Source organism: Typopeltis vanoorti, chromosome 15, assembly GCF_054136105.1.
Source record: "Typopeltis vanoorti isolate ZY-2024b chromosome 15, IOZ_Tvanoo_1.0, whole genome shotgun sequence".
Taxonomy (NCBI): Eukaryota; Metazoa; Arthropoda; class Arachnida; order Uropygi; family Thelyphonidae; genus Typopeltis; species Typopeltis vanoorti.
Window position 1 is genome coordinate 123050708 of NC_143563.1, and position 16636 is coordinate 123067343.

At 36.5% G+C, this 16636-nt stretch overlaps 1 protein-coding gene across 4 annotated transcripts in view; it reads left to right on the forward strand.

Annotated features, from left to right (window-relative positions):
* The window catches only part of LOC150099115 (coronin-2B-like), a 565643-nt gene that overhangs the window by 513422 nt on the left and 35585 nt on the right, over positions 1-16636 (forward strand). For all 4 annotated transcript variants that reach the window (XM_090404927.1, XM_090404925.1, XM_090404924.1 and 1 more), the window contains one exon: positions 13410-13605. In XM_090404927.1, coding sequence (XP_090261053.1) covers positions 13410-13605 — 196 coding nt within the window. The remainder of the gene's footprint in view (positions 1-13409; positions 13606-16636) is intronic.

Sequence of the window (16636 nt, forward strand, 5' to 3'; positions counted from 1 at the left end):
TAGCTGAAATGTGGGAGCTTGTCCTTTGGAGATGTGAGGAATGGAGAATTTTTTCTGATGGGTCAAAAGGCAGCACAAATATTTAGTGATTTTAATACTTTAGCTATGCATTTGCTAACACCTCGCACATAGGGGATAGGTATATGCGTTATTTCTTCTGTATTTGAAGAGGATGCTGAAACACAACTACTCGATGCTCTTTTTATGAAGGAATTCTTATAACAACCATTGGATAAAAAGGAGGAATTAATATATTGCAATTCTTTCTGTAATAGTTCTTCTGATGAACAAAAGGAGTGGGCTCTATGAACTAGTGTTTTTATAGTACCTGCCTTTTGACTGGGATGGTGATGTGATTCATCATGGATGTAATGACCTGTATGAGTCTCCTTCCTATGGACTGTAAATTGTAGATTACCATTCGGTTGGTGAAGAATTAAAAGATCTAGAAAGACTAACTGCTTATTTACTTCTACTTCTAGGATGAACTGGATCCTTGCTTATGACAGTAGAGAAACTGCTGTAATTCTTCCGAAATGCCCTTCCATATGGCAAAAATGTCATCCACATATCTGAATCAAAGGTTAGGTCTGGGTGAAATGTTGTCAAAAATACGTTCAAAGTGCTCCATGAAGTAGCTGGCAATAGCAGGAGATATAGGATTACCTATTGCTGTTCCTTTGATTTGTTGGTATCACTGGTTTTTGAAAAAAATAGCTGGACTTTATTACAAATTCAAATAATTTGACTATGTCTGGAGGAAATTCTTGGTGCAGTAATTCAATGCTGTCCACTAACAAAACATTCGTAAATAGAGAAACAATATGTAGACTAATCATAATATCTGAATCGTCTAGATGAAGATCAGAAATTATATTTCTGAAATCAAAAGAATTTTTTTATATATGTAGCAGGTCTTCTAGTTGAAGTGAGTAAATTTGACAAAAATTTTGTAGGTGGGACAATCTATACAGTATACTACAGGACTTAATGGAATTCCTGGCTTATGTACTTTTGGAAGACCATATAGTCTAGGTGGGCACCAGAAGGAGTTTTTTTGTGAGAAAAATATTCTACTAATGAAGAACATTTTACGCGAGTTAATTCCGTTATTATAATAGTAAGTACCTTTATCTCTGGATGTTAGTGTGTTCTTCAATAACCAGGTAATCCTATGTGTCCCTAGCCTCATCAATCTCTTGGAATACTGTTCCATCAGTGTGGTACACAACTGGTAATCTTTTAATCCCAAAATGCATAACTTTAACTTTTCCATATTGAACTGACATCCATTACCTTTTGCCCATTTTGCCAGCGTATTTAAATCATCCTGCAAACTCTCAACGTCAACTTGATTTTTTATTGGGCTATCCAACTTTGCATCATCAGCAAACAACTTAATATCTCCTTTCAAGCCATTTCCTATATCATTTATGTACAAATTAAACAATAATGGTCCAAGCACAGAGCATTGAGGCACACCACTGGTCACCTGCCTCATTAGGACTCTGTTCCTCCATACACTACTTTCTGGTATTTCTCCATGAGTCATTCTCTTATCCATATCACCAGTTTATTATGCATCCCATCTTCTCTAATTTGCTCAACAGTATTCCATGGGGGTATCCTGTCAAAAGGCTTAGAAAATCCAAAAGAAATCCTTAACCAACTTTTCCAATACCTTTACCACCACTCCCAAGATGGTGATTGGTCTGTAATTAACTACCACAGCCTTAGAGCCACCTTTATGCAAAGGAACAAATTTGCCTTCCTTCCACTGCCTAGGGACCATACCAGAGTTCAAACTGATCGCCTTTCTCCTTGTAAATTCTCCATAACATTTTCTTTTTTTGCAGATCAAGCCTGATACTTTTACTCATCCATCTAACGCCTTGTTTGTCTTCCTGACTATGGGAATACATTCTGATATTGCCTTCCTCAGACACCTGCTGATTATATCCCATGCACTGCTAACATCTTTCCCCTGCAATATGTTCTGCCATGGGATGGCTGTAAGCTCACTTCGAAGCTTGTTATAATTACCTAACCTATAGTTCTGTATATATACCCCTTTTTAAGAGAGAAATCCACAAATTTTGCAACCTTCCAAGTCAATACCACATGATTGCTCTCACCAATTGGAAGTAACAAGGACACCTTATGCATATGTCCTCTGAACCTATGACCAAATCTAACATGCTCACACCACGAGTCCCTTCAGTTATGTGCTGTTTCAAGTAATTATCTCTTAGGTGCATGAATTCTATTTCCTTTTTGCCACATGATATTTCCTCCTTCCAATTGATATCATCATAATTAAAATCCCCCATAATAATCACTAACCCCGCACTCATTGCACTAATTTACTGATGCATGAATTCAATATCAACCCCTGTACCTCCCCCTGGCCTATAGCAGCAACCAACTGTATATTTGGTTGTATTGATCACTATTTCACATCAGATTGCCTCAAATGAACTATCATTCAAAAGTTTATTCTCTTGATATACTACTTTCTCTGACTGCAACTTATCAGCTATCATCAACAGTACTCCCCCCCCCCGTTCTATCTTCTATATGCTCCCTGAAAATACTGTACCCATCACATTCAATTCCAGTAACCACATCTTCTGCTGACAGCCAAGTTTCACTAATGCCTACAACTTTTGGTTAGATTGCACTGACTAATACCAAAAATTCTTCCCTCTTATTTTGAATGCTTCTTGCATTAGTATACAAAAATTGCAGATTCCCTTTAGTTCTTGTATCAGCTTTAGAACTAATACACATTCTACTAATTTCAGTAGTCCCATGCCAATTTTTATCCACTATTCTTCAAATTATTCTGCAAAAAAGGATCAACAAATATACATTCACTGCATAAGTTTCTCCCTGTTACATTCAAACTTTTCAATTTTAGTTTCCCTGCCCAATTACTTCACCTTGTTCAGAAAACAGTAACGTCTTCGAATGCTTATGACCTTTCATGTTCAGATACAACCCATCTCTTGCATACAGCTGTCTTTTGCCTTCAAACACACTGCAGACATCAACAAATTCCAGACCTCTTTTTTTTTTGCTCATTCTTGCAATCATATCATTCATTATCATTGTTTGTCTACTTAACTCATAATTGTCAAAACGAGGCAGCACACACACTATCCTCCCGTTGACACTTTTCTTCTTCATGATATCTAACAATGTTCTTAAATCTCTTGCTACCTGATTAATACTACCACTCAGATCATTTGTACCCACCATAACTATCATCTTTTCTGCATCATGCCCTCTCTTTATTGCTAAAGTCACTCTCTGTGTTGTTTTACCAGACAAGCACTCCTCAGGCATACTGGTCTCCATACTCTTAATCATTGAATCACCATATATTATACCACTCATAACTTCATTCAAACCCAAACATGCATCACTCACGGCCTCATTTTCTACACTATTCAGCATGACTCTCCCAGTTTCATTACTTTCTCTCAACACTCTTTTACTTACTCCCTCACTTTCACAACATCTCATTTCTTTTAGACCTCTTGTGCTTTCATTCTGTTGACTCCCAATCAATTCCATACTATTCAATACTTTGTCATTCATCAAAGTCTCTCCCTTACTTAAACCTGTACTAGTTACTTCAGCTAAAGTTATCTCCATGGTCCTAATTTCTCTATTCAACACATTTAACTCAGTCTTAATATCCTGAACCTCCTTACTGAGCACTTCTAATTTCTCTTGCAAGAGATGAAGGTTGCTTTTCATTTTCACAAACTCCTGCCGAAGCTCTTCTGCTACGGTCTCGATGTTTGCTTCCATTCCTAATCGCTCTAATCCATCTACATTCTTTTTATATACATTAATGTTTTCATTCTTCTCGTTTATCCAAATGGTCCACAGATCTTTCACATTTTTTGTTGCATGCATATAGCAGTTTCTGCAGTGCATCCACTGTGAAAAATCCAAGGCACAGCTAGACTTTCGTACAGAAGTCCTCCGTGCTGCTGACATACGTTTCTTTATGGATGCCATCTTTAGACACTGAAGTAGTGAAACAAACAAGTAGCAAAAACACAATATAAACAAAGTTTCAACAATAACACCACTGAAGGACACTTGTATCCAACTGAAGCACAATTTGAGACAAAAAGCCTCACTATATTTTAATTTAAAAACAGTTCAAAAGACAGTCTAATTCTTATCTAATAGACAGTCTAACTGAAGGACACTTGTATCCAACTGAAGCACAATTTGAGACAAAAAGCCTCACTATATTTTAATTTAAAAACAGTTCAAAAGACAGTCTAATTCTTCTTTCAACTTAACTCACAGAACAGTGAATAAACATATCTTATTTTCATCCAAGATGCTTCTATAGCTTCACTTACTATATAAAACTAACAGCATTTTGTATAATGAGATGGTGCTCCCCATAAATAATTTGCTAATACCTATCTGATAGCCATTCACCTATCCAACTCGCTAGTCTATCATCCAATCCCATATGCTTCAGTTTAGCGATCAGCTTGTATTGTGGTAATCTATCAAAATCCTTTGCAAAATCTACTGTATAATACATTATCATTTTAAGATAATTAACTTTCTGTTGAGATTTTCATATAGAAAGTTAATTCATTCAGTTAATTCATTACTGCTTACCAAACTCAGAATAACCTTACCTTTTATGTGAAAGCATCTGAAGAAATAATTAAAACTTGCCGACAGTTGGAAATCATCGATCAGACTGAAAATCCTAAATAAAACAACCTTACTGGACTCATTCTATATTCTATATCATACTAGAAATCAATAAAGTTCTTTTCATCTTCAACTGAAATAAATCCCATATGGATTAATAACTAACAAAAACTTTCTACTTTATCTTTATACAAAGATATCCTCTCCTGATTACAGATAGTTGTTGGAAGTTTTTCCACTTGGTTATACTATAAATTAAAGATACCAAGAAATTATATACTTGGTTTAATCCTTTATCTAAGTGTTAGCAAAGTTTCTGCCTGAAGTATTTTCAGTACTGGGGCAACTTGTATATAGAAGCTAATGATTTTACATCGCTTGCCTTAGTATCCCATAATGCAAAGCACACATCCTTGTGGACATGTATTATGCTATGCATTATGGGAAGGGTCACTACCCAGACCAGTTTCGACTTTTATTGAGGTCTCATCAGTGGGAACCAGACCCAGAGGTGATACTAAGGTTGAAGTAATGCAGAAGTCATATTTTCATATAAGAGTAGTCTGCAAGAATAAATACTTTGCATTATGGGATACTAAGGCAAGTGTTGTGAAGTCATTAGCTTCTATATATGAGTTACCCCTTCCTGAAAATACTTCAGGTGCAAACTTTGTTTGCTTATACTTGGATAAAGGATTAAACCAAGTATATAATTTCTTGGTATCTTTATTTTATGATATCTTCTCCCATTCTTTTGTATCTAACTTTTGTTCTAACTTCTGTCCAGTCTTCCATATTGAAGACACAGAAACTCCACAGCTTTTCTCCTGCTGTGTTCCCTTTCTATTCCATGGACAGCTGAATGCCTAGCAATGTTTGATAACATTCTTTTTGCTTCCACGCATGCTCATAAGTGTAACCGAGAAACTTCTGCTCAAGTCTAGCATTGGGCTTGAAACGACAGTTTTGTGAAAATTCACAAACAAGATACACCCCTATACCCTATTGTGGATATTATAAACAGTCCCACACACAAACTTGATAAACATTTAGCTAAATTACTAGCCATCCTCACAAATAATTCTCTCTCCTTTGTTAAAAATTCTGCTCACCTAAAAGTTTTAGAAAACCATATCTTAAAAAATGGACATAATAATTAGTTTTGATATTACTTCACTATTCAAATGTACCATTAAACGAAACCCTTGATTTACTAAAGTGACATTTTCTCCAATATATATTTGAACTATTTAAATTTACAGTACACACAGGTTATTTTTCATGGACATGGAAGACATACAAATATATGGTACAGCAATGGGCTTTTCCCTTTAGCTAATTTCTACATAAAAACACTTGGAAAAGCTAGCTCTGAATACAGCCACTCAAAAACTAGTGGTTTGGCTACGTTATGTTGATGATGTGTTTGTTATTTGGCCATATGATGTAGACACATTGGATACATTTTCAGTGCATTTAAATAGCCAATACCCTAAAATCCATTTCATAATGGAACAGGAAGCTTATAACTGTCTACCCTTCCTGGATACACTAATCACATGGCTTCCAGATAGTTCCTTATCTTTTTCTGTTTATAGAAAACCCACACATACAGGGAGATATTTGCACAAAGTCACACCATCATCCAGCTTAATAATATGATATACTAAAAACACTAACTCACAGAGCTAGAGCTATCTGTTCCAATGACAATGCCCATACTAATGAACTCACATCAAACTCTCTTAGCCAATGGCTATAATCCCTGTAGGATAGAAAAAATACTAAATTATTATTATTATTATTATTCCTGATACCTCCCAGGAGTCCGAAGACTCATTGCAGGAGGACACCTACAACTGTCTCAACCACTACACCGAACCTATACCACGAATCAACGCCATCTACTGCCCAACTCCTCCACCACAACTAGTATTTTTTGTCTGTAAATTGCGTGTGTTCTGAAGGGCCGATTTGTCTGTATGCAGGATGAAAAACCCGAGTTTCCGGGAGAAAAAAACCCTGCTACCTCCATACGAGATTGGCTAGCTCACCTTCGATTGAAATCGTCCAGATAAAGATTCCTCCTGTCACGACGAGAATCAAACTTAGGCCTATTCCAATTGAAGGGCGCAATGTATCGTCGTTCTTCCAATTGCGCTACGGAGGCACTTTTGGAAGAGAAGAAATGCTGCCCAGAAATCCCCTCCAGACTACAGTAAAACTGTTACCATCTCATACATTCAAGGCACATCTGAAAAGAAATCTAGAGTGCTTAGTAAATATCAGCTACTCACCATATTTAAACCCTATGTCAAATTGGCAACTCTCATCTGTTCACCTAAGGACAAGCTCTCTTCTTTATCATATCCAGGAGTTTATGAAGTACCCTGTTCTCGTGACCTGGCTTATTATGGATAGACAGGAAGAACTGTTGACATCTGCCTTGGTGAACATAAAGAATACATCCGCTATCATTATGGCAAGTTGTGTTTAGCAGACCATGCTTTGAATACCCCCTTCACACAGGACCGAATGGAAGAAAACAAAAGTGCTACACAGAAGTTGTAAGTCAGAGAGATTGTTTTCCGAATCAACAGAAGCTTTAAAAGATATTCCAAACCTCAACAAGTATGGTTGTATAAATTTACCAAAAATCTGGGAAGCAGTCATTTTAAAATCTAATTGGTATTTGCTTACTCTCTCTTTCCAACATAGATGGCACCTAATTAGGACTTTAGTTGCTTGTGTTGTCCATTACTATTTTTTAGACTGGTCCCACTGTTATACCAAATTGTTATTGTTTCGCTTACTCTGACAAACTGTTTTTGTGCTCTGAAGATATAATACCAGTGAAATATCAGCAAATAAGTTAATAAATATTAATTATTTTCTTATCATTCTGTGTTGTTATCAATACCGTGAAAGTAAATTAACATGTACTGCCAACACGTAAGCCTTTCCACTTGTCATGGAATGCATTATCTGAGAGGATTGGTGAGGGTGGTGAAAGTGCAAATGGTGGATGAGTCTAAGGAGACAAGGAAACAATAATAAAAACCATGTGCAATGGTGATCATAGATAATATATTCATTGCTTTCAAACATATTTGTAAAATACCTAATTATTTTTTGATATTTGATTTCCTTAATAATCATCATCTAAAAGTTTTATTTACACTAAAAATTTAAATGAATAACGAACGTTTTTGGATGTTTGAATTAGCAAAACAGAAGGATATCTTGGAGCCTGTAGGAAGAGCCAATCTCTATAAAAGATATCTTGATAGGTTATTTCATCATACACAACAAATTCAAGAATTATTATTATTTTTGCATTACACCTCCAGGGAGTCTAAAGACTCATCGAGGTAGGGCACCTACTCTACAACTCGCCACCAACTGCAACTACCTTCATCTACACCAATGCCATCTGCCGCCGACCACCACCACCATTAGTATTTTCACAGACAATCATAAACATCCATGTCCAAAGCGGGATTTGAACCCTCAGCCTTTTGGCTGGAGAGCGGATACGCTAACCATTCGGCCAACCAGGCCGGCATTATCACAATCTTAGATATGAGTTTCAGAAATCATTAAAGATGATGAAACTAAAAAGAAAAATAATATTCTGTTTCAGCAATTTCTTCAGAATGGCTATTCAAAAAAAAGATATTAAATAAATTGCTTCTTTGTAAGAAACCAAATCTTACTGAAATCACGTATTAAGATTCCATTTCTTACCTTACATGGACATGGTTTCTATGCATACAGCACAATTTTTAAAATTCTCAACATTATAGCTGCTTTCAGATTCTACCAATTCTGCTGCTCTTCCATTACTACAGAATTCCCAATATTCTTCAAAAGATGTAATACAAGATTTAGTGTATACAAGATTTTGTGTTCCAGAAGCAAAGCATACATTGGTAAAACTGGAAGAAGTTTGAAATGTATAGGAAAAAAGGCTGAGCAACATTGGATGCAAAATAAAAGATAAAACTCTCTCACTTTCCACATTTTTTAGACCATTGCAAAATGGAATCGTCATCCTCCATGTCATACCTAGTAGGTAATCTCCTATTAGGGACTTGCAAGGAATCTTCTGAACTCATGCAATCTCAAGTTCATTGCTGCAAATAGCTGTAAGTTATTTGTAGCAATGAACAGCTTATGCCTAATATGGCAAATGATTCTCATGGGTAATCCTCACTATACTACTATAATTTTCAAAAAATAACTTAGGTTTCAGAAATATTTTTATATACATTTTTGTAGTATGTCAACCTCCTGAAGATGATATCAGTAATAGTTAGTAAAACATGCTAAAGTTCATTTGCTTAATAGTTATTATGTTATAAATTATTTCTTGAAAGCACATCATTATCCAGATAAGATAAGTATCATTTTCAGTTATCGATACAAATTACTTAATATTGTGTAGTTTTGTTTTGTTTGTCTTGCGTATTTTAGTGCGTCTATTTTTGGTGTGTTATAACGTATAATTTGACAAAACACGTTACAGATAAGTATGGCACCTGTGCGAAGGAAAATGGCGGCCAGTAATGAAGGTTCGCCATCGTTATCAAAGAACGGTAGCATAAAAGAAATGAGTCAGTGTACTAGCTGTGAAATGTACGCTTTGCGGAGAGCGGTCGGAGTGTGGTTAGATGATAATAAAGGATTGAATGTGTGTAGAAAATGTAGGGAGAATGCGGAATTGAAGTGTATTTCGGATCGTGAGTGTGATATTTTTGTCAACCTTCAGAATGAAGGAAATAGGGATATGACAAGAAACGGCAAGGTTGTACTTGAAAATTGTGAGAGTGTGAATGTAGAAAGTGTGAATGATAGTATAAATGGTTTCTCAGAGAACAAAGAAGATGAGATAGATGCATTGAGTGAGATCGCGTTGTTGAATAGTGCGATAGAAAGAGCAAAACAGCAGTAGAGTGCATGAACAAAAGTAGACTGAATGAACCAACCAATAATAAAAGGTATGACAGGAAAAATAGACGTATGAATGTGAACATGAACAAAATGAAGGATAGAGTGCTGTATGGAGACTCGTTAGTACGAGGTGTGTTAGTAGAGGATTTGACAAAATCGTACCAACCTGGTGCGACCATAAAGGACGTAACTGCATCTATTAGAGAGCAAAAGGAAAGGGTTAAAGAAATGATTGTTGTGGCAGGTACGAATGATTTGAGAGGAGATAAAATGGAAATGATAGAAGACCTGAATGAATTGTTTGAGGTAGCAAAAGAAAAGAGTGAGAGAGTTAGAATGATTAGTCTTTTGCCACGGTATGACAGTGAAATGTTTAAAAGGAGGGCTATAATTGCAAATGACTTTATGCGTGGGTTATGTATGACGAGTGGTGTGGAATTTGTGGATGTGTGGAGTGAGTTTGATGGGCGAAAGGATCTATATAAGATGGATGGCTTGCATTTGAATGGTTACGGTGTAAGAAGACTTGAGAAAGTGTTGCTGAATGTAGTGGATGTGCAAATTCAGGGAAACTAGCTTTGTTAGGGGGGGGGGGAGTAGAGATACAGTCCTTATGGAGGCAGTTGAATGTAAGAATGAATATAATATGCCAGAGCAAATAAGGACAACAAATCTGAGTGGGATAGTTAATATAAGGCATCAAGGTAGGGTTGGGGCTAATGGGGGTCTTAAATTCATGTACACTAATGCAAGGAGTATTAGGAACAAGAAGGAAGAGAGTTTTTGGCCATGGTTGGCACTTCCAGACCACAGGTTATTGGTATTAGTGAAACATGGCTGACTGTAGATGATATAACTAGTGGGATTGAATGTGATGGGTATAGTGTGTTCAGGAATGACAGAGAGAATAAAATGGGGGGAGGAGTATGGTTGATGATAGCTGATGAGCTCCAGCCAAGGAGAATAGAAGTTAAATTGCAGGATAGAGAAAAGAGCACATTTGAGGCCATTTGGTGTGAGATTGTGGCTAGCAGAACTAAATATACAATTGGGTGCTGCTATAGACCAGGTGATGGAAAAGATGGTGGTGACAGTATGCACAAGCAAATAGAAGAAATGGGTGGAAGGAGGGTGATTATTATGGGAGATTTCAACTATGGTCGCATTGATTGGAGTGAGGAGAGGACACACGGGAGGAAGGAACTGGATTTTATGCGGTTATTAAGGGATAACTATCTGCGACAGCATGTAATGGAAAATACTAGGGGTCAGAGAGTGCTTGACCTAGTAATTACATCTGAGGATTTGGCTGTAACAAATATGACCACATTGCCACCAATCGGTGAGAGTGATCATAGGGTCTTAACTTGGGAGGTGGCTAAAGGTGTAGAATTTTCAATTAAGACAGGGTACATGTGGAATTATCGGGCTGGAAAGTATGACAAGCTTAGGCGTTTAATTGGTTCAGTGCCATGGCATGTACAACTGCAAGGACTAGAAGTTGATAGTGCATGGGAGGTAGTTAAGAAGTGCTTGCATGAAGCAATGGCTGACTGTATACCTAGAGTCCGAATAATAAATCAAGTAGGGGTTAAATGGATGAATAACACCATTAAGCTTGAGTTGCAAAAAAAGAAACAACTATGGGGGGAATTTAAGGAGAAGGGTGACCGGCAGGCACATGAACGGTATAAAGCGCAGGCCAGAAGGGTGACGAGTGTGGTAAGAAAAGCAAAAAAGGATTACGAAAGAACATTGGCCATGCAGGCTAAAGAGAATCCTAAACAGTTTTTTAGATATGTAGCAAGTAAAAGGAAAAATGTACATGGCAGATTGATTTTAAAGAATGCCGATGGTAGGGAGGTAACTAAATCAGTTGAGATAGTTGAGTTACTGAGTGAGCACTTTGCAAAAGTATGTAATCCAGGTGGTGACATTGCAGAAACGAATAAACCAGTAGATTATATGGGAATTGTGGTTAATGAAGTGGAGGTGAGTAGTCTATTGCATAACCTCAATGTCAATACATCTGTGGGATTGGATGGTATACCAGCTCGTGTTGTACGAGAAGCAGCTAAAGAATTGTCAGTACCCTTGACCATTTTGTTTAATTTGAGTCTCGGGTCTGGGTTAGTCCCGAGCAGGTGGAAAGAGGGGAAAATAGTTCCACTGCATAAAGGTGGTTCCAAGACTGCTGTTGTAAATTACCGACCGATTAGCATATCAGGAATCATTGTCAAGGTCTTAGAGAAAATAGTCAAGAGGAAAATACAAGATTGGATAGAAGAAAATGGGATACTGTATCGGGGACAGCATGGTTTTGTGAAGGGTAGGTCATGCCTCAGTAACTTGCTCACGTATTATAACACAGTGACGGCTGAACTGGATAAGGGTAATGGGTTTACGGTGATTCTACTGGACCTTGCCAAGGCCTTTGACAGGATTCCACATGGAATTCTAATCAGTAAATTGCAGCATATGGGAATGGACATAGGGTTGGTGAGATGGATAGGAGGGTGGTTGACGGAGAGATATCAGAGAGTGGTTTACTCGGGAGTAGAGTCCACAAGACGGCCTGTGACTAGTGGTGTGCCACAAGGATCTGTTCTTGGACCACTGCTGTTTAATTTGTTCATAAATGATATAGGAAATGATCTGAGAGGAACAGTTCATTTGTTTGCAGATGATGCGAAGTTGGGTAGGGCAATAGTGAATGCAGATGACGTCAAAATTTTGCAGGATGATTTGGATAGATTGGACTGGGCTAAGGAGAATGGATGTCAGTTTAATGTGGCAAAATGTAAGGTTATGCATTTTGGGGTGAAAAGATTGGCGGCAGTTTACTGCATTGGTGGAACCCTGCTCCAGGAAATTGATGAGGCACGAGATTTAGGAGTGTTGGTAGAAAAGGAATTGAAATTTAGGGGACACATTGCAAAAGTGACCAAAACAGCTCATCAAATCACTTGGTTGCTGAAGAATACATTGACAAGTAGAGACAAGCAGGTTATTGTTCCTCTCTGTCGAGCCTTGATAAGACCCCATCTAGACTACTGTGCTCAGATTTGGTCACCTAGGTTTCTTCTTGATGGGGAGGAGGTGGAGAGGATCCAGAGGCGAGTGACCAAGATGATAGCAGGTCTGTGGAATGAACCGTATGAGAACAGGTTGAGGATTTGTGGGTTGCAAAAATTGGTTGATAGGCGGAGGAGGGGAGATATGATTGAGACATTCAAATTACTGAAGGGTTTCTATAAAATTAATTCAGAAGATATTTTTGAGAACAGGGCTGGTTGTGGGAGGACTAGGGGATATCCATGGAAACTGGGCAAAAGTGTGGTTAGTAAAGGTGTTAGAGCTGGGTTCTTTACTTTTAGAGTAGTGAATGAGTGGAATGCGCTCCCTGAGTCTGTGGTGGATGCTGTGACAGTGAATGATTTTAAGGCGAGGTATGATAGATACTGTATGAATGTCAAATAGTTGTGATGAATATGATTTGGGGCCTCCCTCGATGAGTCTAATGACTCCCTGGAGTTGCCCGTAATAATAGTAATAATAATAATAATAATCAAATACCCAGTTGCATCATATATGACTTTCCAGATTTATATCAGTCATAAATATTTAAGCAATAGATATTTCTAAAAAAATATCTATTGCTTAAAAGTGTTACATATTTTTATCGAATTTGTTGTATTATTACTCTTCTTTACCTAAGCTTTAAAGCTTTTTATGTGAGTTGTCTTCCATTTTCCTAGCTTTAACCAAAATATGTTCCTGCCAGTAAGTAAGAGTGACAGCCCCTGGTCAGAGGAACCATCACCTACAAGTATGGCAGCATCGGATATCGTTTCCAGTCATACTCTACCAGTAGCTACCTATGTTACAATTCAGGATACTGATAGTGCTAGTGATCCAGAAATAGATATTGATGGACCAAAAACTGAATTAGAGGTATATGCTCCAAAAATTTCATTGAAGAGTCTTGTATTTACAGTCTGTTGACTTATTACATAAAAGTTTACAACATTGATACATCATGAAAATTATGGAAACAACTACTGTGTTAGAGTAAAACTTTAATATAAACCAAAATAAACACTCGACGTTTTGACCTTCACATTAAGTTCATCATCTAGAGTATATACATATATATGCAAAGAAACAAGCTGCACTACAATCTACATGGTATGCTAAAGTTACTGACCAACCATTACAACTATTGGCCTGACTTATGGTGGAGAAAAAAATACTCTTACTACATCAAAGCTAGAGTCCTATTGTTATTATTATCTATTAGGTTACAAAATTAAATTAAGCTAGAGAGCAACATGTTTACAAAAAGGAAAAAATAATGATAAATAAAAATTAAAAATTACTGATATAAGTATACATATAAATTACAAACAACTGGTTTGGATAGTGGCCAATAAAAACTTGCTTAGTCCTAAAGTCGGTGTTTGTTGGAAACTAAGTGGCTGAATGTGTACCATCCAAATTCTTGGGATTTTTATGCCTCCATTATTCTTAAGATTTGGGTGGTTAATCAAAATTTCACAGGATTCTTTAAATTTTCATTCATACCAGGTTTTTTTATGATGTAAAGAACAAGTATGTTTCCACTCAATTTGGTGTAGGGTGTTAAGAGCATGGTCTGAGAGGCTGCTTCACCAAAATTGTTAAATTTAATGATTTTTTTTTTTTTTTTTTTTTTTTTTTACGGATAGGGACTGTACATCTAGTTTCCCCAATATAAGGTAAATTACAGGCGTAATAGATGCAATAAACTCCAAGATGTTCCAATGGGGGAGGGAGAGGATCCTTAGAGGAGTTCAATATGTTTTTTATTTTTAAAGATGGTTTAAAAGTGGCATTAAGATTATAATGATGTAGGATTCTATTGATTTTTTCTGATAACCCTTTAATGTATGGGATATCTATGGTTTTCTGTAATCTATATTATTTTTTGATGAAGTTTTATGAAGAACTTTATTAATAGTACTTTTGCTATAGCCATTATTTATAAATGTATTGCTAATAATTTTTAATTCTCATTTAAGAGGTTGTTCATTAGAGAAAATTGTTATAGCTCTATTTTTAAGGGTGTTAATGACTCCAAATTTTTGTGAAGGGTGGTGATATCAGTTGGCATGTATATATTGGCCAGTGTAGGTTTGTTTGCGGTAAACAGTGAAGGATAGAGTGCCCGAGGGAAGACGTATGACCAGTGTATCCAGGAAAGGGAGCGAGTTCTGATTTTCAATTTCATTAGTAAATTGTATGCACTCATGTTGTTTCCATAATTTTCATGATGTATTCTGATCACCGTGTAAGCATGAAGGAAAGGATTACAAAATTGATGTTTGTCTTAAATTAGCTTTCTGTGTTGTATTACAGAATTATTGCTATCAAAATAAATAGAACGATAATTAACATGTTCACACCAAGTAATGGAGAAATTGTATTGTTGCATGGGATGGACTTGGCAAATCATCTCATGCTTCCAATTTGTGTATCTGGCAAGCATGTGTATTTATCAGAGAAACCAAATCTGTGTACACAGGAGAGGGAAAAAGATATTTTACTTTCAGGTTATATAAGGAACTGATGATTTAGAGAAATTTTATATTTGTTTGTATTTTTAAATTTCTAAAGGTGTAGGTAATTATATTTCAGTCTGCAATAATCAGATATGAATAATTTGCACATGACTGACATGCCTGAGAGGAAGACTAGGTATGAATATAAATAATTTGATTTAATTCAGTTAATTAAATATCCAATAATTTACAGTTATGTGTTTTTGGTGGTGCAATAAATTCTAGACCAAATTACATGTCAACTATTCATAAGTTATTCATGCTTCTGAGTAACTTAGGAACAGTGAATAAATCCTCCCACACACACACTCACACCACTGCCATCTCACTGCAGGTGCAAGCAAAACAGTAAATGTTTCACTGTAACGAGAAATACTGTAAACTACCCTAAAAACTTATTTCAAAATGATAAATAAGGGAAATTTTTTCTAAGAATTTTCAGTGATATCACATCTGTTCCTTCTGTTCTTTAAATTCAAGGCTTGCCTTGGTTTTTGAAAATCATTTGAGTAAAATAGAGTAGGGGCAAAATGGATGAACAGTGAAATTAAGCAAGCTGTGCTGGAAAAGAAAATGTTATGGCGGAGGTAAGGTGAAAAATTGTGCTAGAATTAGAATATATTGCAGAGTTAATTAGTTTAGCTTAAAAAGTTTGTTTTAAATAGTGTTAATTTAGTCTTTTGATATGATACGGTAAGATACTTAGCGTAGCACATTGCACCAATGTGAAGTACAGCAATGGCATCGAAATCATCCTCATTGTTTAAAGAATTTAATCAAAGAGAGTTCATCCACTGTAAGGTCTGCGGAATGTATGCTGAGAGCGGCTGGAGTTTGGTTTGAGAGCAATAGTGGTGGGAAAGTATGCCAAAAGGGTCATGAAAGCAAGGATCTAAAGTGTGTCTCAGGTTGCGAGATTGATGTAGTAGATAAAAGACATAATGCAATAGAAATTGTGATGTAATGCCAATTAGCATTGAGAGTGAGATTAAAAGTACAGAGCAGAGAATGGTTTGACTGATATAAAAAAATGAAGAGTTAGCTGCAGTGAGGGAGATAACTCGGTTTCGCAGAGTGATACATAGGGCAAAGCAGTAGCTGGAGTGATTACAAAATGTATACCAAGTGCATCAGCTAACAAAAAGAAGCTAGTGCGAGATAAGCAAAATGAGAACATGATCAAGAGTGAAAGAAAATTTAAGGAGCAAGTGTTATACAGCAATTCAGTAAAAGGTGTAATAGATGAGAGTTTGACAGAATCGTGCTTTCCTGGTATGAAATAATGATGTGAGGCTATTAGAGCTCAAAAGCATAGGGTGAAAGAAATTATTGTAGCGGTTGGAACGAATGATTTAAGAGGTGAAATGTTTGCTATGAGAGAGGAC